This window comes from Neolamprologus brichardi, chromosome 10 (genome assembly GCF_056152115.1).
Source record: "Neolamprologus brichardi isolate AB-2024 chromosome 10, ASM5615211v1, whole genome shotgun sequence".
Lineage (NCBI taxonomy): Eukaryota > Metazoa > Chordata > Actinopteri > Cichliformes > Cichlidae > Neolamprologus > Neolamprologus brichardi.
This window is the reverse complement of record NC_142113.1, coordinates 17,793,396-17,820,000: the sequence shown is the minus strand read 5'-3', so window position 1 is coordinate 17,820,000 and position 26,605 is coordinate 17,793,396. Positions and strand designations below refer to the sequence as shown.

The 26,605-nt window shown below is 39.7% G+C and overlaps 2 protein-coding genes across 6 annotated transcripts in view; one reads left to right on the top strand and one right to left on the bottom strand.

Moving 5' to 3' along the window:
- Nucleotides 1-1,295, bottom strand: part of slc46a3 (solute carrier family 46 member 3) — an 8,062-nt gene extending 6,767 nt beyond the window's left edge. For both annotated transcript variants that reach the window (XM_006800093.3, XM_035911743.2), the window contains exons 1-2: nucleotides 1,171-1,295; nucleotides 399-602 (exon numbers count right to left, since the gene is read on the bottom strand). In XM_006800093.3, coding sequence (XP_006800156.1) covers nucleotides 399-593 — 195 coding nt within the window. In that variant the 5' untranslated portion in view covers nucleotides 594-602; nucleotides 1,171-1,295. The remainder of the gene's footprint in view (nucleotides 1-398; nucleotides 603-1,170) is intronic.
- A 94-nt stretch (nucleotides 1,296-1,389) lies between these two features.
- Nucleotides 1,390-25,626, top strand: synj1 (synaptojanin 1). 4 transcript variants are annotated; one of them, XM_087847324.1, is made up of 33 exons: nucleotides 1,390-1,639; nucleotides 2,577-2,737; nucleotides 2,852-2,938; nucleotides 3,672-3,939; nucleotides 4,084-4,309; nucleotides 4,638-4,721; nucleotides 7,437-7,498; nucleotides 9,794-9,890; nucleotides 10,585-10,760; nucleotides 11,171-11,252; nucleotides 11,335-11,487; nucleotides 12,643-12,808; nucleotides 13,129-13,152; nucleotides 13,663-13,854; nucleotides 14,528-14,612; nucleotides 14,955-15,095; nucleotides 15,182-15,374; nucleotides 15,457-15,615; nucleotides 15,999-16,155; nucleotides 16,317-16,443; nucleotides 16,611-16,823; nucleotides 16,908-16,986; nucleotides 17,160-17,325; nucleotides 17,443-17,625; nucleotides 18,077-18,205; nucleotides 18,398-18,436; nucleotides 18,642-18,680; nucleotides 18,903-18,941; nucleotides 21,132-21,170; nucleotides 21,786-21,838; nucleotides 21,944-22,133; nucleotides 22,598-22,926; nucleotides 24,003-25,626. In XM_087847324.1, exons 2-33 carry the CDS (start codon nucleotides 2,614-2,616, stop codon nucleotides 24,996-24,998), a joined length of 5,097 nt encoding a protein of 1,698 aa, XP_087703450.1. In that variant the 5' UTR covers nucleotides 1,390-1,639; nucleotides 2,577-2,613; the 3' UTR covers nucleotides 24,999-25,626. The 4 variants fall into 4 exon arrangements, with proteins under 4 accessions (XP_087703450.1, XP_087703448.1, XP_087703447.1 ...); XM_087847322.1 differs by lacking the exons at nucleotides 18,398-18,436; nucleotides 18,642-18,680; nucleotides 18,903-18,941; nucleotides 21,132-21,170 and having other exon boundaries at nucleotides 12,652-12,808; XM_087847321.1 differs by lacking the exons at nucleotides 18,398-18,436; nucleotides 18,642-18,680; nucleotides 18,903-18,941; nucleotides 21,132-21,170.
- The last annotated feature ends 979 nt before the right edge of the window (nucleotides 25,627-26,605 follow it).

Below are 26,605 nucleotides of genomic sequence, written 5' to 3'. Positions count from 1 at the left end.
ACATTGTTACCTCCCCTCCTAAAAAAGTCCTATCCATATGAACTACCTTCATATGGATAAAAACATGTAAATAATCCAGAGTCATATCCATAACATGTCAGTCTGGAATTAATATGTAAGAAACTCACATAGAAGCTCCAGACAGTTTTTTTTTTTTAGATGATTGAAACAACGTGCCACCCAACACCATGAAAAGCTGTTGACCTAAAAGAATCTGTGTCTTGGTTTAAAGGTGAATGTTTGCACCAAATATTGATTTTTTTCATGGCATTCATTCTTAAACAATCCTTGCTATATACAAAATGTTTTTAGTTTTCAGTGTGGTGGGAAAAAAAAAGAAAATAAGATACTCCAAATCTCCGGAATGGATAACACACCTTTAGTGATTAAAGACTAACCTCATTATAGTGAGACTGGTTGCTGCTGTTGCTGTTTGCCACACATCTGGAAGTGTTGTCAGAGCTCAGGTAGGTGGTGTTTGTCACCTGCAGCCAGATTCTCCTGTATGCATACTGTTGCACAAGCGGATAGTAGAGGAAAGTGGCAAAAGCATACAGGGCCACCACCGGCTCCACGAGGAAAAGCCTCTTCATGTTTAAGGGCTAAAAAGTATCCCGTGAGAAGATATGAAAGACAGTTGATAGTTAGATTTAAGCCTGAACACAGGTCACAAAATTAACAATACACTGCACTGTCAGATATTTAAAACAATCAAATACACCATAATACATGGCTATTGTTGTGGTAAAAATTCAAATGAGAATATCAAACCCCAGCTTCTAAGCACATTTTATTTTGCTGAAACTTTTGGATCTTTAACAGTCGTGAAAACAAGTAAACAGGCACCTCCAAAAAACAAACAAACAGAAAAACAAACAAACAAATAAACAAAGCAGAGTCTGGTAACAGAGAGTCGATTCAAATAATAAGAAATGATCTACATGGAAGCAAACATACTTTATTTGTTTGGTTGTTTTAGAGACATTGAACTACAACGTCGATAAACAACATGTCTAGACAGGCTGAAAAATTACATGAAATAGTAGACAATCTAACGACGTTCCTGCTTGACAAGCTGGAGGAGATCCCACCGGAAGATAGCAGATGAGCATTAACCTTCTCTAGCATGTTGAGAAAAACAAGACAGTGCTACCTCTGTTTGACGCCTACCTGTTTAAAAAAATCGTCAGGGTCACATACATCACAATTACTTATCCCCCGGCCAATGTTGTTTATATGAGGAAGGTCGGAGCGCTTGTTTTATACAGAAATGTCAGAGGTTATGAAATGCCGACGTCCCACCTCTAGGCACACACGATTGGACGGCAGTGTTCTCTGTTGGACTCATTGGATTAAAGCAGCTGTCAATCATGGGTGGAATTGCTCAAAACATTTCATGGGTTCTTTTTTTAAGTCGGGTAGTTCATAACTGCATATTAACACGAATTTAAAATATTGCACGCTTGCAAAACGTTTAATTTACATACTTCAATGCTTTTCTTGTACTAAGGCTTGCGCTTTACGTTTCCTTGACGGTAACGTGAGGTAGGCGGACGTTTGCGTCGGAATGTACCATTTTGCCAACACACCGGGAAGGATTTTGTTGTGACAGCGGAGTTACAACCCGGCGGGGGAGACGGTAAGACCAGATAAATTGTGTTATTTCTACATAATTTCTTTAAAAACCGGTCGGTAGTAAGAATTGCAGAAATGTAAATTATGTTTGCGTGCAAATGTTTTACATGGCCGACTTTGTTAAATGTATATAATAGTAACAGTTTATCACCCCGGACGTGCAGATAAGTGCCACCATCAAAATATTGTAGGCTAGCGAATCATTGCTATCCCTGTGATTCATCCAGCTAACTTGGCTAGCGTTTCCAGTTAGCTTTGCAGAGGTTAAAGGCAGCTACTACTACTACTTTCGTTTTATACTGTCATCTGTCGTTTTACTTGTCGGTCTAGGATTGCACAAAACCTAGCATTTGAGCTACCTCGATGGTGAACGTTAGCGTTTGTTCTGCCGTTGAATTACGGAGTCGTGACTGTCCAATGGATGGTATTTAAGCCCCCCCGGCCTAACTGTCAAGTACCGTTATCAGTCGCAGTGCTCCTGATACTCGCAATCTTGAGTTACCTGCAGTACTCATTTTTTATATTAGTTAATTATAGGCGTGGGCCTGAGCTGCATCTGCACTTGATCTCACGTTAAGCTTCGGATTTCGCAATGCAAGTTTACCCCCTTTCCGGATTAGGGAATTTAATTATTGCCTAATTATGAGTTTAAATAGAAATTTGGAAAAAAATAAATAAAAGAAACCCCGAAATCGTTAAATTCACAATAAGAGTGTTGCAAAATTATGGAGAAGTTTATGTCTTTACCTTTGGTTTAGTCTGTTAGCTATACTAACTGTAATAACTTTGATCTTGAGCCAGACATCTTTTAAAAAAAAAGTGATCAGATTTGAGGTCACCTTTCTGATGCTTTTATCGTCATTAAATTGCAGGTGTTTAATGTGAGAATATTTCTTTTCTGATCTATTGTCATTCTTTTTTTAATTTCTCTTGTTTTCCAGGTAATAACATAGGGTTTTTTTCCAGCTTGGATCAATTATGGCCTTCAGCAAGGGATATCGTATTTACCACAAGCTGGACCCACCACCTTACAGTGTCATAGTGGAAACTAGGGCCAGGGAGGAATGCCTCATGTTTGAATCAGCAGCTGTTGCTGTTCTGTGTAAGGATTCTTGTCCCCTATTGTGTAGTGGTGGATGTGATATATTGCTATGATTTTCAAAGGAAGGTGGTGCAATATTTTCCTTAAATTTTGTTGCCATTGTTTGTCTTCTAGCGGCAGCAGAGAAGGATGCTATTAAAAACACATATACCAAGATAGTAGATGCCTATGGAATTCTGGGTGTTCTTCGCCTAAACCTTGGTAAGACGAGAGAATGTGTTTTGCTTGTTGCTCCTAGATGGGTCCATTCCTGATTGACTGTGAACTTGCTCTGATTTTTGTCACCATTGCTGCTTTCTTCTAAGCTGCTTTCTCATGTCCTCCATGTGCCCTTCAAGGCTCTTGTTATCACAACAATAAAAAAGCTCTGTAAACGATTAAAGCTGTGATTTGAGTGGCTTGCGATTTTAACCATTTTTTGTCCAGAATTTAATTTTGTAATGTTTCTGTATTTCCTTTCTTAACACTCCAGCACTGCTTCTTCTCCTTCTTTTCTTTATAGTGGATGTAAAATACTTTTTTTCTGTCATATATATAATGTTACAGTTGTGGATGCTGATATTAAAATTGTGTTTTAAACAGTGAGGTCAGATTATCAAGTTCTAAACATTTGATATCCAGGATTTTTTTTTCTACTCTTGCATCTTCATGATGTCAGAGAGAATATCCTTCATATTGTGATATCAGGCACACAACTCTGGCTGTGAGCATAGCAGCCCCACCCACCTGCTGTTCAGTCTGTTTGTTTGCAAGCCTATCAAATGATAGTTGGCTTAAAGGGAATTTGTCCCTTTAAGAATTATTTTGAACTTGGAAAGATATCCTAGTAGTGTCAAATAATTTAAAAAAAACAATATGAAAACTGGAAATAAGTGTGCACTAGATATGGTAAAAAAAAAAAAAAAAAAAAAATTATATTCACATTTTTTCACAGGTGACTCCATGCTCCACAGTCTTGTGGTTGTGACAGGCTGCAGCTCCGTGGGAAAGGTGCAGGATTCAGAAGTTTTCAGGGTCACGCAGACAGACTTTATATCACTGAAGAATGATCCAGGAGATGAGGAACGAATTGCTGAGGTGCGAAAGGTCCTAAACTCAGGACATTTCTACTTTGCCTGGTCTTCCACTGGAGTCAGCATGGACTTGAGTCTTAATGCACATCGCAGAATCATAGAAGACACTACAGATAACCGCTTCTTTTGGTAGGAACTTAAAAGCAGTACTGTTCCAATATTATAGATATGCTATAATTTATGGTTTTTCTCATTTTGTGATATGGGGAATTTTTGTGATTTGCAAAACTGGTCTCTGTGTTTACGGTTACATCTGACTTTGTGAATCACTAGGAATCAATCTCTGCATCTGCACCTAAAACATTACGGTGTAAACTGTGACGACTGGCTGCTGAGGCTGATGTGTGGGGGTGTGGAGATCAGGACCATCTATGCAGGGCACAAACAAGCCAAGGCATGCATCTTCTCACGCTTAAGCTCAGAGCGTGCCGGCACGCGGTTCAATGTCCGAGGAACAAATGATGATGGACAAGTGGCCAACTTTGTGGAAACGGAGCAGGTGAAATCTGTTAAAGTTTTTGGAACCTTATACTTGCCATAAAAAATGACACAGTAAAAAGCTGAGGATCAAACATGTGTTGACAGGTTGTGCTCATGGCCTCTAACGACACATAGTCTGTTTTATGATTTCTGCTTTACATTACGTTTGCTTCCTGAACATTCAGCTACAAACCACACGCGAGTATACACCTATGCAGATGGATGTTTTATACAATGTGTGTTTTTTGTTTAGTTTTTTTCCCATCTTACTTATTTTAGGATTTAATTTCTTTTCATAAAATGTTACATTATACACTAAACCAAATTTTTAATCTTGTTTTGAACAGGTTATTTTCCTGGATGACAAAGTCTCATCCTTCATACAGATCCGTGGGTCCATTCCTCTTTTCTGGGAACAGCCGGGAATCCAGGTAATGAAAGCTAAATGTATCCCATACAACTGTTGATTGTGGTTTTCCTATATTAAGCCACACACTAAAAAAAAAAAATTAAATTCAAAATTCAAAATTTCATCAAAATTAAAGTAGGGCTGATCTTTGGGGGGGGGGGGGGGGGGTGTTTTGTTTGTTTTGTTTTTTTTAAAAAGCTGGTCATTATTATCATTGATACTGTAGTTATAGATGAGGCTCAGTTTGGCATGCTGGAACAGTGTGCGTGAATTAAAGAACCGATGAAACTGGCACCGGTCATTTGCAGAACAAGCCAAAAAAAGTTTTACTGTTTAAACATGGCAGATGTGTCTGTCTAACACAGTGTGAAGAGAATGGAGTGCATATATTTATCACACACTTTTTAACACATTTTGTTGCTGTGTTCAGAAAAAGTCCATTAAGGGTGTTTTGTTGCAACTGAATGAGAATCGGCACCCTAATAGACTGGCTGAGAACCTCCACCTGGTATAACTTTTTTGTTTGTGTTGTGTTTTTTTGGCTTTGCTGGTGCTGGTGCTTTCAGACTGCAGATAGGTGTTCCCCTGTGCAATGACAAAGGATATCTGTGAAAATTGGGGAATCCCTTGATGGAATTTTCTTCCTATACTCAGTATCTGTACAGAGTAAAAACATTTTTGTTATTTTGATCAGGAAGTGGAATCACCTATTTAATTTGCGTCACAAAGAACACAAGTGGGATTTTCTTCCCTTTATCCTGACATTGCACAGCCTGGAATATTAGATCAGATGTGGGGGAGGTTAATGACAGTGATAGTGTTTGGTAAAGGGCATTCTTCTGTTTTCCTCAGCTCCCAGACATCTTTGGTCAGGTGAGAGAACCTGATCTGAAAACATTCCCGAAGCACTTCCCTTCATTGTGTCCGCTGATATTCACCAGGCAACTGGATGAGTATTTAATTTGATAATATGGACAGAGCTTTTCAATTTTGCAGGAGCTCTTAAAAAAAGCTAAAATCAAATTAATCACTTATTCAGTCCACAAAGTCATTGGTTTGGTCAAAACACTGGGTATTGGGCTTGGGGTTGTTTTCAGACAAAACTGTAGTCCTCCTGCTTTAACGCACTGCCTTAGATCTTCATCCCCACCAGTTGTGGCTTTTAAGCTCTCCCCCTCATACTCTCTAATATCTCCTGAGCAGGTTTTGTACATTTGGTTTATCAATGGTAAAATTTACTGATTTATTTTTTTTCCTCAGTTAATGCACATTAGACATAGATATTAATTAGTCTACAAATCATATTTGTAGTGTAGTATTAAGGCTGTAAATCATTAAAGTGATTGGTTGATCCCTCTTAGTTAATTCTAAATAATTTTGAAAATGTTTATTTAATAAGTTACTGCTTTATAGATTAGTAGACGAAATGTGAAAAAACTCTGTAGTCGGTGACAAAGCTTATTTAGTTAACGTTGCATATTAGAACAGTAGATGCTTTTGAATTCAGAGCAAGTAAGAAAATTGATTTGACCGCAGTTATTCTGCAGGTCTGAGTTGTACAGCTGTAACCTGAATAGTTTCAGATGCCATCTCAGGAAGTTATAAAATATGCAAAGCATAGACCTGCTCAACAGTAGAGAAAGAGAGAAGTGACAAATGACAACAGCATGGAGCAAAAATGTTAGCCCTTCTACACATGCCCAGGCTTGGCCACATTGGCGCATAGAAGCAAACAAAGCAGATTAATTCTAAGCTCAACACACACTGCAGAATAAAGGGAAATATAAGATTCTTAGGGAAGTAAAAACCTTCCACAACACAATGAAAATCAGTACTCAGTAATAGACCTCAGTATTATCTCCAGAGAAACTAGTTTTTTTAGACCCAGAAAGCATCCTGAGTCGCTAGCTGAAATATGAGGGAGTGTTGCTGTAATTTTTCTTGTTTTAACAAGCTGTCACAGACAGTAAGAGAAATATTTGAACACAGAGAGAATCAACTTTTGTTTATACAGGAAGTAAAACTCTGCTGACTAGGAGTCTCTTTTGCAAGAGTGTCCTGGGCACAGATAGCCAGCCTTAAGCTGCCATGTTATTTGATGGTGGGAGAAACCACAGAAAACCAACATAAGCAGAGAAAACATGTTAACTCAAGGGCCCTTCCTGGGTTTAAACCCAGGACTACTTGCTATACTAACCACTGAGCCACCATGCCCAAATGAGAAGAGAAGATGTAAACTCAGAGTGAGGCAGAAATGGGTAGGGATAACAAAGGAACAAGAAGAGACATGCTCTGCAGAGTCAAGAGACTTCCGTAGTACACTCACAATGCCAATGTCTTGCAAAGCCTATCCAGGTCTGCTCATGTGGTCATGTTTGCCTATGAGACTGATGATTTGCTCAGTATCAGCATACTTTCAAAATGAGAATTAATATGAGAAAAAGAGGCTAAATGTGGGAAAATGCTGATCAATTACAATATATCATTTATCTGCTGCTCAGTGTTTTTGTTGGAACAAATCTCCCCGTTCTGCACCTATGTTGCTCTTTTCCTAAGCAGTTCTCTTTTTGGGCCCTATTAAGAGCTCGTTTCCTCATTTCAAGTGTCTACACTTTCTTTCCGAAATCCATTTGTCATCATAAGGTTTTCTGGTCATCTGCAATGTGTGTGTGTTTAGAAAACAGACTTTTTTTGTATCTTTCACCAAAGAAGGACACTGTGACTTGTGTCTCTCCAGGTTGGTTCTCATCGTGTCAAACTCTCAAGGGGATTTGAGGCAAATGCGCCGGCATTTGAAAGGTAATTAAATTGTTTTGTGTGCACAGCTCTTTTTGTGTGTAGCAGTTTCCTGCAGCTTTATCTGGCCTACCACAGATAGCCACTCCTCTGAACCACAGAGGAAATGCTATATTATTCCTGTATATCACATGTACTCGTCACAGTAGAGAAAAACTATTAAGGTTTGTGAAGAAGACATTAATTGCAGTGTGTCCTCAGAGGTTGGTTTATTAGTGTGTGTGTTCTTGACAGCTATCTTTATTTGTGCCTCATTAAATACAATAATTTTTGGTTAAATTTAAATATCAAAAAAGTGAAAAATGAAACTGCTCTCAATGTCTTAATGTCCGTCTGCTAAAAATAAATGTTTCTTTACATACAGAAATGTTTTAATAAGCATTAAATAAGTTAAGATTTTTCCCAATAAGAACAATTTGACTTTAGTCTTTATAAAATGAAACTTTTTTTTTTCTTTTTTCTAGAATTTCACTGTGAATTGGCTCATTACAGCTGTAGGGTTAACAACAGAACAGAGCTGCAAGTTCCTTTGCTTTAAGCTCAATGCATTGTTGCTGAAGCGTACACTCAGGTCATCAAGAACAAAAATGATGACCCGAATCTGTGGGTTACACCTTGATAGTATGAACTCCATTCTTATCAGCCCACAGCAGCTACCCAACCAGTCTCAAAGTAGCCATGTCATTCACTGTGCATTCCAGCATATATGTCTTACAGAGTTCTGTCAGCACGTCTTTGATTTCCAGATCTTTTGGATTCTGCTCATTTTTTGTGGAGCATTTTAATGGAGTTATGAATATAAATGTATATTAGACTTTAAATCATTAGTACTGTGTAACACATTATTTGTTTTTTCCCTCTAAGTAGTTGTCAGGGCTACTAATCTTTCTAATATCTATTCAGCAAAGGGATGATGAGTCATCCTTTGTGATATCTGGTTAGTTTTTGTTTGCAGCCAAGAATGTCATTGTAAAAGCTTTGCTTTTACACATGTATTCTTTTCCATTAATATGACTGCAGTCAAAGCTTTTACATATCACTTTTAATTCAGCACATATCTTAACAGTGGTGTTAACAGACAGGCTAAAGTAAGATTATAACCCCCTTGTAAGAAATAACCAGAAGAGAATTCCAGGCAGGCTTTAAGGTCCTGTGCAGGCTTTTGGTTGACATGGATAGAAATGTCCTTTTTCTGGATTCGACCCGCATTCATTTGTAGAGGAAATCTCATAAGAGGGGCAAGGTAGATTAAAAGGTAGGAACAGGCCTTACAAGTGACAATGGAACAAGAGAGTGTGGCTCAGAACAGCTTTGAACATTTGCTTGAACAGCTTGAGAACATTTGAGCTACATGTGGATATATTGATCTTAAGCTGTGAGGAACATTAAGATAAGAGACCTACAGACAATATTAAGTGTCTTAGAAAGTATTAGGCCACCAGATGCTGCCAGAACAGCACCTCAACAGTTCTCCATAACTCTCAAATATCACTGGAGGGATTGAACACCATTCTTATAAAAGAATCCCTCTTTTGGTGTTTAGTGGTGATAAAGAGCACTGTCTTTGTCTCCTATAGGTGTTCAGTGGGATTCAGATCTGTCAAGATCTGCAAAGCTATAACAAGTTACTCACATCCCTTTTCAGTCACAGCCTCAATTTTTCGCTGTGTAAAACAGATTGCGGTGGATTGAGCAGCTAAAAAGTTGGCTTTTCTTCATGTTAGTTTGTTGATCAGGTGCTTTGATGAAGGACTCCCACGAGCTTTTTCTCCATAAAGGCTTTAATAGTGATTACAGGAACAGTGCTGCTGTTTTGGACACTAGGAACACGTTTTCTTTCACAATCTCAGTAACGAGTCTGCCACTTTGCACTTCAGTGTGCAAAGAGGCTCATCATTGCTGCTGCTGTTGTGTTATCAGTGTTGTTGTTAAGAACAGAGGGCTGCGTGAGTTTAATGTTGTCAGACTTATTTATTCATACGCTGCTTCTAAATAAGTTTTTATTACAGGTCCCATTTAAGTTGCAAATGTGGGTGAAGCGCTCGCGTTTGCACAACAGTACGCCACAGAGTTGTGTCTTAAGGTTGCTACAGTGACAGAGGACTTTTGATGCAAACTAGGCTGTTGGTGATTAATCATAGATGAGTCATTTGTATTTGTCTGTCCTAATTATTGTTACAAAGTATGAAATTTTTTATTTATTTATTTATTTTTAAGCAAAACTTGTAAAGGATAAGATAAATCTGCTTAATGTCATTTTTATAAAGTGCTTACTATATCAGATTGTGTGTTTTGCAGACACTTTACTGCACTGAGGCGGTTGTATGGTAAGCAGGTGATAATCAACCTGCTTGGAAGTAAAGAAGGGGAACACATGCTCAGCAAAGCATTTCAGGTGAGAGGTCAATACATTGTCTGTTAACAGTGATCTGAGGATGACATTCCAAAATACACTAGCAGTAAGCTATGTGTGTTCAAACAGATTCTCTCTGTTGTGTCCACGTAAGCCCACGCCATAAGGGCAGGGAAAAAAAATTCAAGTGAGTGGGTACTGCTGCTCAAGAAAGACTACCTCAGGTTTTCTGGTGAATGAGTCAGTAAAGAGCATTATTCATTTTTTTCTATTTTACATATATATATTTTACACACCACAGCATCCTCTATTTTTACCCTTTATCATAAGATCTCGAACCCTGTCTTTTTCTGTGGTCTTGTAGTTGCCCTCAAACCACACAGGAAGTTTACCTAATGAAGTATAAAACCCCATATAGCTGCAAATGCAAAAGATGTTATACGTTTAGCACCAGCTAGAAATCTTGGGACTTAAGGTGTCATATGTTAGGGGTAATTGCCATAAATGCTGTTGATGTCATCAGTGAGCTGAGTTTGTGTTTAAAATATATAAAATGGTTTCTGACTATGCGACCGGGATGTTCACACATTACTATGACATACTTCAAGAATTCAGGTCAATGATTTGCAATGCAAATTAATTTGCCCTTCAGTTAAGGCAACACACCTTGCATGCAAAATAGTTTTGCAATAGATTTGATTTTGAGGAAGTAAGTCTACCTGTCTCACCATTTTAGAGTCACCTGAAAGCATCAGAACATGCTTCAGCAGTGAAAATGGTGAACTTTGACTACCATCAGAATGTGAAAGGTGGAAAGGCAGACAAACTTCACAGTGTCCTCAAGCCCCAGCTCAACAAATTCGTAGAAGAGTGTGGTTTCTTCTACTATTCTGGAGAAACTGGGATATTAAGGTGAGAAATTGGTGCTTGCATGCCTGCGTACCCGACCTCTTACCCCATGAGAGATCTGTAATCTGTAACACTGAAGTGGATAAGTGGAAGAGGATGGATATTTTAAAAATATTTCTTGTTACTATTAAAACACACTCAGTTTCATTTATGCAAAAAATCAAACCCAAAACATTCCCTTGTACCTTTTAATTTTTTAGTTGCATCTGATTATTATTTGAGTTGAAGCTTCTGTTCATGATATGTTCACAAGTCATGCAGCAATTTTAGCACTATGTAAACTAATAAGTTAAATGCCTTTAATGATACCCTGTGTAGACAGGTGTTTTATTATGCCATTGTCACCAGTGAAAGTTTTAAGTGTACATGATGGGGGAAAAAAGCTGCAATAACTCTTTATTGTGTGGTTTTAGGACTCAGGGAGGGACTATGAGGACCAACTGCCTGGATTGTTTGGATAGAACCAACAGTGTCCAAGCTTTTTTTGCTCTCGAGGTAAGAGTACTGCTGAGCTTGTCTGCTCCTGTAGTCTTTAAAGAGGATTTTAGTTTGACCCCTGTCAACCTCCTTTCCTCAGATGCTGCCTAAGCAGTTGGAACAAATGGGTTTGACAGAGAAACCACAGCTGGTGGCCAGGTTTCAAGAGGTTTTTAGGACCATGTGGTCCGCTAATGGTGACTCCGTCAGTAAGATCTATGCAGGCACCGGGGCCCTGGATGGCAAGGCCAAGGTACAGACTTTTACTGCAGCAAAAATGCACACGATACGCAGGTTAGCAGTAATTCACAATGGAAGCACTTCAAATAATTTTTCAATTTCCCTGCCAGCAGCTAGATTATGGCCTACCTGATAAAGCGCAGCATATTCCAGCAAACTTTAATTGTTGCTTCTGGATATATGATTATTATTATTATTTTTATTTTTATTACTACTACTACTACTACTACTATTACATAGGTCACAACTTTTAATATTTAAAGTGTGTGACCTTTTAAATATTAATAATCTACATTTGATATGTCTGAACTGCAGTCATGTTACTGGATAGACATGCACCGAACCAAAGATGGGTTTATTCTAGTATATAAACAGAGGGGGAAGCATAAAAAGCTGTAATTAAAAATAGGAACGATCCTATCCTATTTGACATGAATTTTAAAATGTTAGTTTTAACTTGGATATTAAAGCATAAATTACAGTTTATAATACAAGTATGGACTTAGTAAGTAATATAAATAATGGGCATGTAGTACCTGCAGTGACAGTTCTGCATGGACAGCTGATCTTCTGTGTGTAGAACTGTGTGCTTCTGTTTCTTAACTCTTGTGTGCTGTCTCTTTCGGCTGTCCTCTGGACCTCTCTACCTGTGTGGTAAGTTAACAAGATAGTTGATGTTTTGTTTTGAGCCGTCGTGGTGAATTATTGATTTCCATGTCTGGGTTAAATGAGGATGGTGATGATGATTGAGGGTTAGTTCAGACCTCTGTTTATTTCTTTGTCGTATTGCCATTGAGGGTTCCCTGTCCTAGAAAAACCTGCTGCGGACACTCCATGGAGATCTCATCACTGATTTACATAAATATGAAAAGAAAAAAATGAATGATCATCGGGCACTGTCTGATATCTTCTTGGAACCTGAAGGAATCAGTCTAGATTATCAGTGTCTGTAAATCAAACGGTCTTGCGCATCAATCAGTGACATTTTAAAGTTCTTCTCTCACAAACTGTATTCATTTGATCTCTCTGAAGTGGTCCTCTTTTGTTCTCTCTGTTGCTGGAGCGGAAAGTACAGACTCTTCACACCAAATGAGAGCATTGTTAAAAATTAAGGTGGCTTTATGTAATTGTTTTTTGAACTGTGTGTGAATACCTGTCGTTATTGTAGGCGGGGAAGCTGAAAGATGGAGCTCGTTCTGTGACTCGGACCATCCAGAACAACTTCTTTGACAGTTCAAAGCAGGAGGCTATAGACATCCTGAGGCTAGGCTCCACACTCAACAGTGATTTGGCAGACAAAGCTCGGGCTTTGCTCACCACTTCCAGTCTTTATGGTAAATGCTGGGGGTGGGGTCATTGGATTAGTGGATGTATCTTGCCTAAAATTTTTGGGTGAATAGTTACATTTTAATGTTCATAATATATTTTTATTTCTCTGCCATCAAGAGAAAATTCTTTGCTTAGATACGTTTTCTGTATGCTCCTGTATGTTATAGCCCTGTTAGCCAAAAGCTACCGTGTCACTAAAGTGGGAAGCTTAATATTAACGTTCTTCCGGCCTGACTGACTGCTTTGCCAGTATTAACTGTTACAGCGCTGGTTAACCCACACTTCTTTCCCTTCTCTCCCTCTCTGCTTTCGCACACAATTGTAGTCACTGAGCCTGTCTTACAATCAGGTATAGTAACTGGCAGACTGCTACCAGTGGATGGATCTTTTTCTACCCTGTCATAACCTTGTCCTATAATTTGTTTTACTTTTTATTTTCCATTTGTTTGAAAACCAGTGTTGGTAGTGGTTTAATTGACTATCTGTTGCATATCATCAGGCTTCTTAAACTGTCATTTTTAAAAAAGATGTTTTTAATTTTGCATTGAAATGTAACACGCCTTTAAGTGAAATTTAACAGACAGCAGTGAACCATTACCAAGGTTGATTATGTGAACCTTTTGTTGTATTTCAGCACAAGCTCTGATTTGCATCCTTTTCTCCCATGCCCCATGTTTTATGACATTGTTGTGGTCTTCATTCATAGTATATGAATACCACCTTTCCATTGGTTTTGTTGCTTTTGGTTAGCGTTTCCCATTCTAGTTTTGTTACCCTGAGTGCAGCCGTCCATATATACATAAACTTACTAAACTAACTGTAGAATTACATTTTAATTCAAATCCTTTCCCTTCTGCAGCATCTCCAAGAGTATTGTTGGGAATGTGTCAGAACTACCATAAATACACAAGGCCCAAGCAGATTCGTGTTTGCATCGGTACCTGGAATGTCAATGGGGGTAAACAGTTTCGAAGCATTGCTTTCCGCAACCAGACACTCAACGACTGGCTGCTGGATGCTCCCAAGAATGCAGGACATCCTGAGTTCCAGGGTATGTCAGTGTTTTGGACTTTTTGTATATATAATCTACAGATATATATTTATATATCTGTAGATTTATTGGGTGCATTTAAGAGGGTAAGAGAAATATTTGAGTGGGGTTTTTTTTTTTTGGTTGTTTTTTTCTGACAGTTTGCACATTTTTTCCCTTAGATGGGAAGAATTCTCATGTCTATACTAAATATGAAAAGTTACTGCTTATATAGGTTCACGAAACTGAGATAGCAATTGGAATGGCAAAATAAGTTTGATGTCACATCTAAATCTGATTATTTAACGTTTATAGAGTACAATAAATTGTAATTAATGCTTCTAGAAAAGGTGGATTGTTATGAATACATTTTCATGCTCCTTTTCTGGTACTTAATGCTTATTGGTATAAATGTTAAGATGCTGATATTTTCTGACTAACTTGTACAGTTATATACTTGCTTGCTGTCCTTTATCAGAACCCTGTAGGTACAGTATAGTTAATCACTTTTGCTGTTCCTACAGTAATTATGCAATACTATGCCAACATACTTTTTATTAGTTAAAATTGAAATATTGCATGTGTAGTTAAAAGACATTTATTGAAATCCTCCATATTCTTATGATGGAATATATCAAGGTATTAGAATATTTACACGTATGGATCATTAATTAGATTTTTGTCCTTTTTACAGACAGCAGAACAAACCCCATAGATATCTTTGCCATCGGTTTTGAGGAAATGGTTGAACTGAATGCGGGAAACATTGTCAGTGCCAGGTATGTGTGCAAGATAGTGATCTAAGATTAAAGACCTTTGTCTCGTAGTTATTACAACGACACTAGAGCTTTTTTTTCCTTTAAAAAACTGAAGATAAGAAATATAAGCTTTAATGATACACTGATTGCTTTAAAAGTGAAAAATAAATAAAGTAGAAAAAAAAAGGTGTTACGGATTTACAGTTTGGACCTGAGTTTGCTAAAACTTGCTCAGGTCATTAGACAATGCCAGAACTATGACATGAACTGCTTTGAGGGTTTTTTAACAGTTAGACAGTTAACATGATAATTTGGTTAACTTTATCATCTGCACTGTAATGCCTCATTTTGTTCCTGTCTCAGTACTACCAACCAGAAGCTGTGGGCTGCTGAGCTCCAAAAAAATATCTCACGGGACCACAAGTATGTGCTGCTTGCCTCAGAGCAGCTGGTGGGAGTGTGTCTTTTTGTTTTCATCCGCCCACAGCATGCACCATTTATCAGGTATAAGCTGCACAGAAACCACATTAGTAGTTATATAATTAGGGGTGTATGGTAGTAGATGTAATCTGATATTCGTTGTGTTCCAGGGATGTAGCCGTTGATACTGTAAAAACTGGAATGGGTGGCGCCACAGGTAATAAAGGAGGTGTGGCAATCCGCCTGTTGTTTCATACCACCAGCATCTGCTTCGTCTGCTCCCACTTTGCTGCCGGCCAATCACAGGTCAAAGAGAGGAATGACGACTACAATGAGATCACACGCAGACTCAGCTTCCCCATGGTAATAACCATAACATTATTAAGTCAAGAAAACACCCTGTTGTCTAAGTTAAATGCTTAATAACATCAGTCTTACCCTCCAGGGCCGTCTGCTGTATTCACATGATTATGTGTTCTGGTGTGGAGACTTTAACTATCGTATAAGTCTGCCTAATGAGGAAGTAAAAGACCTCATCAAGCAGCAGAACTGGGATGCCTTGACAGCAGGGGACCAGTTGTTGGACCAGAAGAATGCCGGTTTGGTAAAGCCTACAGCACACATGCATAATTATGCAGATGTTATACTTTATGCATCCACGTTTGAGTGTCTGCTAATTTGTGGGACTGAGCCTGGACATCTGCTAACAATGTGATGATACCAGCAGAGCAGTATTTTTCACTGTTTCAATATATATTGCAATATGTCAGATTTACATAAATAATTTATGTTGTGCTTTTCCTGATATCAAACTTTTGGTACTCAAAAGTTTGTAAAAATAAATAAATAAATAAAAATTGAGTGTTCTGTGTTGTAATGTTAATTATATAAAATGACAGTATAGTATGGTCTCTTCCTTCATGTAAATGTACTTTGGATTACAAAGATCCTGTGATGAAGATATTAATCTAAAAATGTCTTCCACAGGTCTTTCGAGGTTTTATTGAGGGAAAATTAGATTTTGCCCCCACCTATAAGTATGACCTCTTCTCAGAAGACTATGACACCAGTGAGAAGTGCCGCACGCCCGCCTGGACTGACCGTATACTTTGGAAGAGGAGAAAGTGGAACTTTGACAAAACAGGTTAGGTTATACTCACTGACTTTGCATCTATCTAAACCAAATTATTTTTCCCTTTTTATTACAGATCTCTAAAGCAACACAGGGAAAATAGAAATAGGAGCTCAGAGGATATGCTTGCATTGATATATATTTGTGTTTGTGTATTTTTTTTTTTTTTACAGCCGAGGAGATGAATATAGTAGGAGCAGCTTCTTCATCTAGAGATAGTGATGATGATGTAGAACAAACCTGGAGCCCTGGCACTTTAAAGTACTACGGAAGGGCTGAGCTGAAGACCTCAGACCACAGGTAACTCACAGCATGCATAGAATTGTGAAGGTTTAGATTAAACTTTGTAAAGTTAAACTATCTCAACACATAGATTAGAAACAGCAGTGGTTAAAATGTGGCATTTTTTTGTAAATCAAGTGTTGCTATAATCGGAGTGACCTGCGTTCCCTTGTATCTATCTGTAGGCCTGTGGTGGCAGTGATAGATGTGGACATCCTAGAAGTGGACCCAGAGGCTCGGCATCAGGTCTACAAGGATGTCATTGCCCGGCAGGGGCCTCCAGATGGCACCATTCTGGTGTCACTCTGCTCCTCCGGGCCTGACGACTACTTTGATGATGCACTCATAGACGAGCTGCTGGAAAAGTTTGCTAATTTTGGAGAAGTTATCCTCATTAGGTGAGCCTGATATCCTAATACAAAGAGGCAGGCATATCACCTTCAGATGGTTAGTGTGTATTGACAGTGGCCTTGTTTGGGCAGGTTCGTTGAGGAGAAGATGTGGGTGACTTTCTTGGAAGGGTACTCTGCTCTAGCTGCTCTGTCTCTCAGTGCTTCCACTGTAAGTCTTCACGAGTATAAAATTATTCCAAAGCTAAAAGACAAAAAATTTTAAATCTCTATCACTATTAAACTCTCATATAAATATCTATCATCTTTCTATCTTGTCAGTGGCGTATGTGGTAACTACTCTCTTTATTCTGCCTTGTCTGTATCACCTGGTTTACATTTAAGGTCCTTGGCAAGGTGATCGATATCCGTCTGAAGAGTCCAGGCTGGATCAAGAGTCTGGAGGAAGAGATGAGTGTGGAGAGGATCTGTGGAAGCATTCCTACATCTGCCAGCTCCACCCTGCTTGCTGAAGATACAGACGTGGGTGATGATGATTACGACATGGAAGGTGAAGAATGGCTGCCAAGCAATCCCAGTCCTTATCCTGAAAAATGTGCACTATAAATGATGGCTGTAGGGCACTGTTTCCAGTTATTAATTCATGCCCTCTTGTGTCCCGTACCAGGTGATGTGGACGAGGAGGTTGAGGAGATCCTTCCTCAGCACCTGCAGCCTGGAGCAGGGACTGGCCCTGGATCTTCCCCTCTCCCTTCGCCCAGGAGTAGCCCCTGTCCCTCCCCCACCCATGGAGAACCTGCTGCACCCAGCAGACCTAGCCGTGGAGCACAGCCCTCCCGACCATCACAAGGTAAATACGGCACTTAGTAAAGAAGTGCTTTCATGGCGGTCTGTGTCTGCTGGAATGTAAACTGTAATTTTGTTGTTTGTAATGTGTGGGAGCAGATTGAAGTCCATTGTAACTGAGGAAGGAATATCAGGGAATGTTATACGTGATGATGTAATTTATGTTTAGTGTTGGCAGATGATGTGTATATTACAGTAAACTACTTTTTTCTCTTTGTTTAAGTGACATTTTTAACATAATCTTTTCTTAAGTCCAAACTAAACAGGTGCTTTGTTAGATCAAGAAATTGTATAAGAACCATTGGGGAAAATGTGCATGTTTTCACAATGTCTCTAAACTGGGCAGGAATACATTTTCTCAACCCATTTGGAAATGGTGAAAATTGTCACTTAATCTACTTACTTTTTTAAAAATAAATAAATTTACCTCTTACATATATATCTTTTCCTCACAGGGCCTCCTGTTGACTTCCAGCCTGGTGCCCCCACAGCTCAAGGCCTGGAGCCCAAACGTCCACCTCCTCCTCGCCCCAACGCCCCCCCTGCCAGAGCAGCACCTCCACAACGCCCACCACCACCTTCAGGTAGAGTAAATTCTGGAGTCTTATGCATACATTTCATTGAAGCCTGATTTTTAAGAACAAATAAGCAGGCAACCTTAGAGAAAATAGATGTCACTTTTAAGTGGAAGTTTGTAGATTTGATTTTTCTGGCTGGTATTGCATTGTGGAGTTTAACATTTTCACTTTCTCCCACGCTTTGCCTTATTTCTGAAGGAGGCATGAGCCCTCTGCCAGTTAGAAGGTACTCTGGAGGTAAAGTGATTGCTGTGCAGTTAAATGCTTAGGTTGCTTAAGCATTTCATGCAGTAGGCACTGTTTTATATGCCAGCTACACAGCTGAAAATTAACATTAATTAGAAGTTTGAATATGTTTTTTAATTATTCTGCCTGGTTTTGTGACATATAGGCAGACAATAACATTTTCACCTTTTTTCCATGCTTTGCCTGATATCTGAAGGAGGCATGAGCCCTCTGCCAGATAGAAGGAGCTCTGGAGGTAAAGTGATTGCTATGTAGTTAAATGCTTACATTACGTATGCATTTGCTTTTAGCAAGTGCTGTTTTCCATTAGAGCTATGCAGAGAAAAATTGTTAAATAAATCTTTAATTTGAAGTTTGGATTTTAATTTGTAGTTTAATATTTTTCCCCGGTATTGTATGGCACGTAGGCAGATGCTAACAATTTCACTTTCCCGCATGCTTTGCCTTATTTCTAAAGGAGGCATGAGCCCTGAGCCAATTAGAAGGCACTCTGGAGGTAAAGTGATTGCTGTGCAGTTGATGTGTGTAAGCACTGGATGTAGCAGATGCTGTTTTTCATTTGAATTGCACGCAGACAGGAGCAATGAATCTGTGCTAATTTGGGAACATTTAGTCTTTGCGTGTGCGTGTGTGTGTGTGTGTGTGTGTGTGTGCTGTAAAACAAGAATATGCTATGAGATTTCAGATTAATGTAAATATTGAATATTGTCACCATTTTGCTTCTAGAGTTTAATTACAAACAAGCTTTGTAGGAATAACATATTACAAAAAGCTTATTAATAATTACTGGCCATCCATGCTCAGCTGTCATAGAGATGCTCTTGAGCAAATAACACCAGACGTTGTGCTGGATATATAACTTAACATTATATAGTCTGATTATTTTTTTTTTTTTAATTTTGCTAACTGAGAGCTGCTCAGGCTTAAAGGCATTTCTTTTGAAATTGGCTTATAGTTAAGTTTAATTTACACACAATATTTTTCTCCCAAATTTATGTTTTTTTGCTGCAACGCTAATGCAACACATACCTTTCACACCTTAATGAATGTACACACATCTGGATGGACTGTGGATTTAGCTGGAGCTTTTCAGCTGGGGTGTCATGAAAACTTGAAATGAGATATTTGGATCTGTTGGTTTACGGGGAGCAGCTACAAGATTAACTGTGTTTATGAAGTTTGTCAGTTGAAATGTGCTGAAGACCACTTAGGTCAAGTTTAAATGTGCATCCTCCCAGTACTTCCCATAGTGCGTGTGTGTGTGTGTGGTTTTTTTATTTGTTTGTTTTTTGTAGTTGATACAAATCAGGGATGTCAAGCTCTTTTTACATTGCAGTCCACATACAACCTATTTAGATCTGATATGGGTCAGACTGGTGAAACCAGTGATTTATGTCAGCATAAAGAAGTTTTATTTTCAACATTTGGTCTCAGTTTTGCTACGTTATAATGAAATGCTGGTGTGGTAAGAAATCTGTCCGTATGACTCTTTGGGCTTAAATTCTAAAAAGTAAATGTGTAACATTACTAATTATAATTTATTATGTTGATGTGTTGTGAATGGCCATGGTGGAGGTCTTCATCAGTAAGAAAAGCAGTAAAACTTTTTAAAACGCAGTTAAAAGATAAAAATGTATGACGTCCTTCACAGGTTGGAGTCTTGGCAGGCCAGTTATGGCCCCAAGACCTTATGTTTGATACCCCTGATATAAATTCTTATATAGTCATTAGTGTCTCCCCCTCTGTACTCCCTCTGTGAGTCCTGCAGTATTCTTAGTGTTTTAGACATTGGTTACTCTTTCTTGTATTTATTTGATTTCTGAGTAGTATGTAATATACATATATATACATAGTAGACATTGTCATGATGTTTCAACAACACCAAAACTTGGTAATTTTGGTTTTAATAAATTGGTTATCATGTGTCCTTCTGTACTTTATTTTCAAAACATCGTTTTCCCTCTTTGACTTTAAGACTGTGTCCAGTTTCCCAAACCACGGCTTGGTAGGAGGGGCAGTCAAGGTAACCAGAGAGGAGTTGTTTTTAGATCCCTGTATTTTTGCGCCCGGTCATCAATGTGAATTAGACTTTTTATGACATTGATGATTTACAGATGTTTTACTCTGGGTTTTTTTTTTTTAATCTTGTGTGTGCGTGTTTGAGAAAGAGAGATGTGTTGCAGGTTAGGTTATATTTCTTCCTTCCCATTTAATATTCACTGGCAGTACACGACATCCACCAGAGGTCATTGGGTTCTAGAAATATATTTTACAACTGTATAAAAAGTTGGACAATGAAAATAAATCAGGGGTCATGAGTTCCATACTTTGTTAAAAACCATTTGCACATACTGATGAAAAGGATACCTGACAAGTGTGTCATTTGTCATTACGGACTAAACGAGTAGTTGTCTGATTGTTGTCGTCAAAACTGGGGAGATGATGTGAGTTGAAGGGAAATCTCTTGGTCTTTGAGGTGGTCTTTAATTCAGTTTGGCTAATCCCTTTTGATAAGTTGGAGGTGGCAGGTGGGTGTTCACAGCATCACATGCTTCACTGCACTGCTGCATTATTGCCAGCATATGCTTTTGCTACTGCTTTTTATACCGTACTATCCTTGGGGCCATCAGTACTATCCCAGTTTGTGTATAACAAAATGTGGTTTGGTTTCCTTTGTGCTGCAAAGGACAAAAAAGCCCTGCTCTTCCTCGGCCAGATGCTGCAGGTGAGTGCCTGATAGCATGCAAAGCTTCACTGAGCATCCATATACTATTAAAGACAAGGGAGCTTATCTTTGTGTTGTGTTTTACTTGGGTATGTGTTAATACCCTGATACAAAATACGCCTGTCCTTGGCTGGAGGATGGTGACTCTGGTTAGCTAAATTTCTCTGTTACATTAAGGGTGCGTGTGGTTGGCAGGGGTAACTGTATAGTTAACGGAGTTAGTTAGACAGAGACAGACATCCAAGTGGCGTGAGAAAAATGTTTGCAGGCTCTGAGAGGAGCTCAAGAAGAGAATAGTGAAAGATGAGGAGTATGCTTTCTCTGTGGTAAGCAGTTGGCTCACAGAACAAGGCCTGCCTCTCTCCCAGACCTCCTGCAGCTCAGGAATGACTGAGTCATCATTAATTATAAAGTCAGCCACAGGGAATTTGGTCTGTCATAGGTTTGGGTCAGTTTGCAGTCTGTTCGAATGATATTTAGTGCCGTTTTAAAATTTTCTTTAGCTTGAACTTATTAATCTTAAGTCCCTGTTCTGTGAATCTCAACCTACAGGGCACACCCTGCATGGTCAGTATTGTTTGGAACAAATTATCTTACACTTTGTTTGTCTCTCAGGTCGAGGGCAGACAGCAGCAGGAGCACCTGGACCAGGAGGTGCTTCCAGACCAGTGAGTTTAATACTTAAGATTTATCATCATTCTTTCTTTTTTCCTTCTTTTTTAAATTTTGCCCACCTCTTAATTTCTATTCACTTTTCTTTCTTCACCCTCCAGAATATCCCTCCTCGAGCTGGGGTAATCAGTGTGACACCTCAGTCTCGCCCACCACCTCCATCTCACCCTGGAGCACCAAGGCCCATTCCAGAGGTGCATCCCGGGGCCCCTCGCCCTATTTCAGATACCCACCCTGGAGCCCCACGACCTGTGCCCAGTGCCCAGACCAAACCAGCTGACCTGCCTCTGGGTAAAGAAATATGTTTTCATAGAGGTTAATGAATTATATTTTCGATAGTGGGGCATTACTGAGCTATTCCAATGTGAAAAATGTCGCCAAAATCGTCCTTCAAACTAAAACGGCTTCTGGTGTGTTTAATAAATTGCCATTTTGATTAAAGAACAAGATGAATTGGTGAAATCCAGCTACCACTGTTTGTTTCTGTAAGGATCAAAAGTCTTAGAGGGGCAGGTTCCTATTGCGAGCCAGTCAGGACATGTTAGGCTCAAAGGAAGGACAGCTAAAAGAGACGGGAGCTAAAACAGCCCATCTCAGACAGAGGCTACATTTAGAGGTGTTCAAATGTCCAGTTAATTTAATTATACACAGAAAAAAATAAACCTGGAAATTTGATTAATAAGTCTTTTGTTGTGACACAGCAACTTTAAGCCTTAACCGTTTTCTGTTTCCTCACTCTTGCCTCACTTCTTCAGGTCCTCAACCCTCAGGAGCACCTCCTGCAGCTCCACCTGCAGTGAAGCCCCAGGTTTCATCACCCATGCAGCCTCCCATGCAGCCTCAGCCAGCTGCCCCTCCAGCTCAGTCTCAGCTTCCACCTCCAATGCAGCCCACACTTCCAGCTCCTCTCCAGCCACAGCCAGCGCCAGCCCCTAAAGCAGCAGGTCCATCTGCTGCACCTGCTGCTGCCGCCCCCGCCGGGCCTCAGCCGAGTTTAGCCTCTCCTAAACCCCCACCACGTTCCCGCTCCTCTCATGCTCTGCCGCCTGACGCTGCCAAGTCTGAGACTGCCCCAGCTGCACAGGTAGTTGCCAACTTTCTTTTCATTTAATTATTGGAAGTAGTGAACACACACTTACACAATTATTTAATTAGTACAATGAGATTATTTTTCCAGATTGCTGTTTGGGTTTGCTTTGACAGATTTTGAACTCCGGTTAACTAAATAAGATGCTATACACCTACTTATGAAACTGATGTGGGTTAAAGACTACAAAAATAGAAAAAGATCTTTTTCTGCTTCCTTTTCTGTCAGATGAGCTGAGTGTTCTTTGTCTTTCTTCCTGCTTTGCTCTTTCTGATACATTTGTCTCTTTTTCACAAGCTGGAGAAGCCCTCAGGGTGAAAGGTACTTAATATTAAACCACCTTTTTGTCTCATCACCCATAGCACAGTCCTGATGTTAAAACCTTTCATACATTAAACCCAGTAACTTCCCTTTTTCTTATTTTGTAATCGATTTTATTTTTAATGCCAAACCTGAATGTTTTGCTCTCCTATGAGGCCTTGCATATTTTTTGTGTTTGTGTGTTAGGCTCATAAAGCGGAGCGTCATTTGTTTTTACTTCTTTTGTCCGTCAACATACCATAAAAAAACCATAAAAGATTTGAGAAGGATGGGAAAAAAAGAAAAACAGATGAAAATGTTATGCTTACTGTTATCCATTTCCTGTCACTTGTCCTTTCATATGGGTTCACTGTGCTGCAGATGTTGAGTGAGCTCATATCCAATGACATCAGAATTTTTTTTGACATTTCCTTTGATTTGTTTTATTTTAACCATTTTTTTGTAGATCCTAGTGATGTTTGTAGAGTCTGTGTGTGCGTGTGTGCGTGTGTGTGTGCGCGTGTGTCACACCATTTATGGGTGGGGAAACAAGTTGGAGGGGGGAAAAAGCTTCGGCAATGTTGTGTTAGGAATGTCATTCAAGTCAAGTTTGTTTACAAGGAATAACCAAGGGGTCCCTTCAACATTTGTTTCAAAATATATGGTTCATTTGATAGTTAAGTACTCCAGTCATATTAGTGCGTGGTTCGTATCTTCACAGTGCATTTGTTGTTGTCTCTCAGAAGCATTTTCTTTGTTTTGTCCTTTCTTAGACAAACGGACTGAATGGGATTCAAGGAGAAGCACAATGGAAGCCCGACCCCTTTGACACACTTGCATCTGATTTATTGTCCTCCTCATCCTCTTGGCACACCACCCAATCACTGACCAGAGGATCCTCCCGGCGTACGCCAGCTGTCTTTTCCTCCACCACTCTCCCATCATCCTTCTCCCACCAGTCCTCCACTCTAGCAGATTTGCAAGCCTTTGATTCATCCTCTTCTTCTTCACTCTCCACCCCGTCACCATTTGCCTCGACGCTGCTCCCTCCTCCTCCGTTCCCGTCTCGCAGTCGCTCTCAGGAGACGCTACGCGCCTCCCCCAACCCTTTCTCAGCTGACCCACTTCCTGCCCGACCCAGCAGCACCAACCCCTTCACTGGCCCGCTGGTGCAGCAGCAGCATCGCCCGCTCACACCTGACTTCACTTTTCAGCTTTCGCCTCCAACAGCAAACCCTCAGAGAACTGTGTCTCTTACTCCACCACTGATACCCACCCCAGCTCAAACAGGAGCTCCTGCAGCTGTACCCACCACCCAACTCCAAAAGACCATGTCTCTGTTTGGACCATCATCCAGTCTTAATCCTGCCCCTGCTTCTTTACTCCCTCTTACCCTTAACCCATCTCCTCCTCCCACTTTACCCATGGTGGCACCCTCATCTCTTCCACCTGCCGTCGCGCCTCGACACCAGCCACCTGGCCCAGTAGCAAAGCAAGCTAAGCAATGGGTCACTTTCGATGATGATTTTCAACCTCCCAGCAAAACTTCACAAAACCCAGTCTTTCCTCCCAGTTCCCTCGTGCCCCAAACTCAGATGCAGCCTTCCAGCTCTGTGTTTAATTTAGAACCAGAGTGGTTATCTTCCATGCCTGCAGCAATCCCGACCCTCTCTCCTCCCATCCCAAATAGAACTGCAACCAGTAACCCAAAGCTCCCAGAGGGACCCAGTGACAACGGCTTATTCCCCAGGGATTTAATGGAAAGATAGAATCACAGTTCATATGTAAAGGGCATATCCAGATATGTATAGATCTATGATAAATGTGTATATGTGTGTATGTACAAAAGAGACAGTATTTAAGAAGTATAGACCAATTCCCTTCTGAATTACAGGAAAGGCTTTGTACCTCAAGCAGTACGATGAGAAGAGTATGAGCCCAAAAGTGTGTTGTTGACTTTACGTTCCCGGATATTAACACTTATTTTACTAAGAATCATTCTGATCGTTATTTTTTATTCATGGCAGCAAACATGTGCTTGTGTCTACAGTATGTTAATCAAAGTATATCTATACGCACAAATCATTTGTGTAGTCACTTGTGCAATATCAAAATATTCCTTGGCCGTGCACCACGCTGCATTTGCCTGCAAAGTTTTACCTAAACCTGTGTAACTTTTAAAATTGCACACCACGGTTCATATCCTTCATTTTGAATGAGCTCCTCGCCGGAGTTGATCTACTTTTCACAGTATCGTCACAGAAGGTTATGCACTGCAGGTTTACATTTGCCCCGATGTTTGCTGCTGTCCGCAGCAGTTTTCTTTGATTTGCAAATATAGTTAATTCTACGTTTTATTTCTGTTCTTTTGTATGTGAGATAAAAATTGAAGCATTACATGGTATGCTTGCTTTTATCATGAATGTACTTTATTTTGCACTGGAGGTTGTCATCACCTCCTTGCTAAAGCCACAGTGTGGAAAAAGACAGCACAGGTCAGTTAATGTGACTGCTCACCCAGGGAGCCATGCTCTTTAATATCATCTCATCCAGCTGATAGAAATGCATTTTGTTTTCTCTCTGTTCATTCAGGTTTCGTACGCTTAGCTGAACATATTCTGTAGCCCTCTATCAAAACCTATACATAGAAGTTATGTATAAATGTGTGTTTCCAGTATGGAAAATAATTGCTAAGTGTGTGTGTGTGTGTGTGGGGGGGGGTTGACCAGTGTCAGTGGTTTGCATAGAGTAACTGAAATGCACTGCGTGTGCGCTCCTGGCTGTTGAGCCTGAAGACTGAGTGAGCATAAGAGGGCTTTTTTTTTTTTTTTTTTTTTTTTTTTTTTTTTTTTTTTTTTTTTTTGTTATTTTGATCCTTCTTGATTCATCCAAAGCATCACACTAAACTATTAAAGAATGTGGTGTGTGTGTGTTACAGTACAAAGATGATGTGAGCTGTGTTCATGGCAGCAAGCACATGCCATGCATCAACAAGAGGGCACTTCTTTTTTTTTCCACTTTAGTCTTTGTTTAAGATGCTTCTTATTTCTAATAGAACTTATTCTGAATAATCGTAATGTTACTGTGGTGAGAAGTGATGTGTTTGAAGTGCATACTCGTCTCTTATCGTGTTTGACAGTGTTTGTATTTGGATGTGAGTGCGTGTACAGACTTAAGAGTGGAATACCGGAGCTTTTCCCTTTTGAGTATAAGCGGTGTATTTCCTTACAGACTCTGCACTAACAGCTACTGTATTCACTTTTTTCCTGGCTGCAGCTGTGTATGTATTCCCTCAGCCTGCCAGAGGCTACACACAGGCTGTTACGCAGCAATGTTGACAATACAAGACAGGACTGTTTCGGGGGGTTCTCATGCC

What these genes read in the sequence shown, in the direction of transcription:
- synj1 (XM_087847324.1), top strand. Translation starts at nt 2,614, where the DNA reads ATGGCCTTCAGCAAGGGATATCGTATTTACCACAAGCTGGACCCACCA. An exon ending in GGAAACATTGTCAGTGCCAG is followed by an intron (nt 14,613 to 14,954) that starts GTATGTGTGCAA and finishes TTCCTGTCTCAG; the next exon opens with TACTACCAACCAGAAGCTGT. An exon ending in ACGCCCACCACCACCTTCAG is followed by an intron (nt 18,206 to 18,397) that starts GTAGAGTAAATT and finishes TTATTTCTGAAG; the next exon opens with GAGGCATGAGCCCTCTGCCA.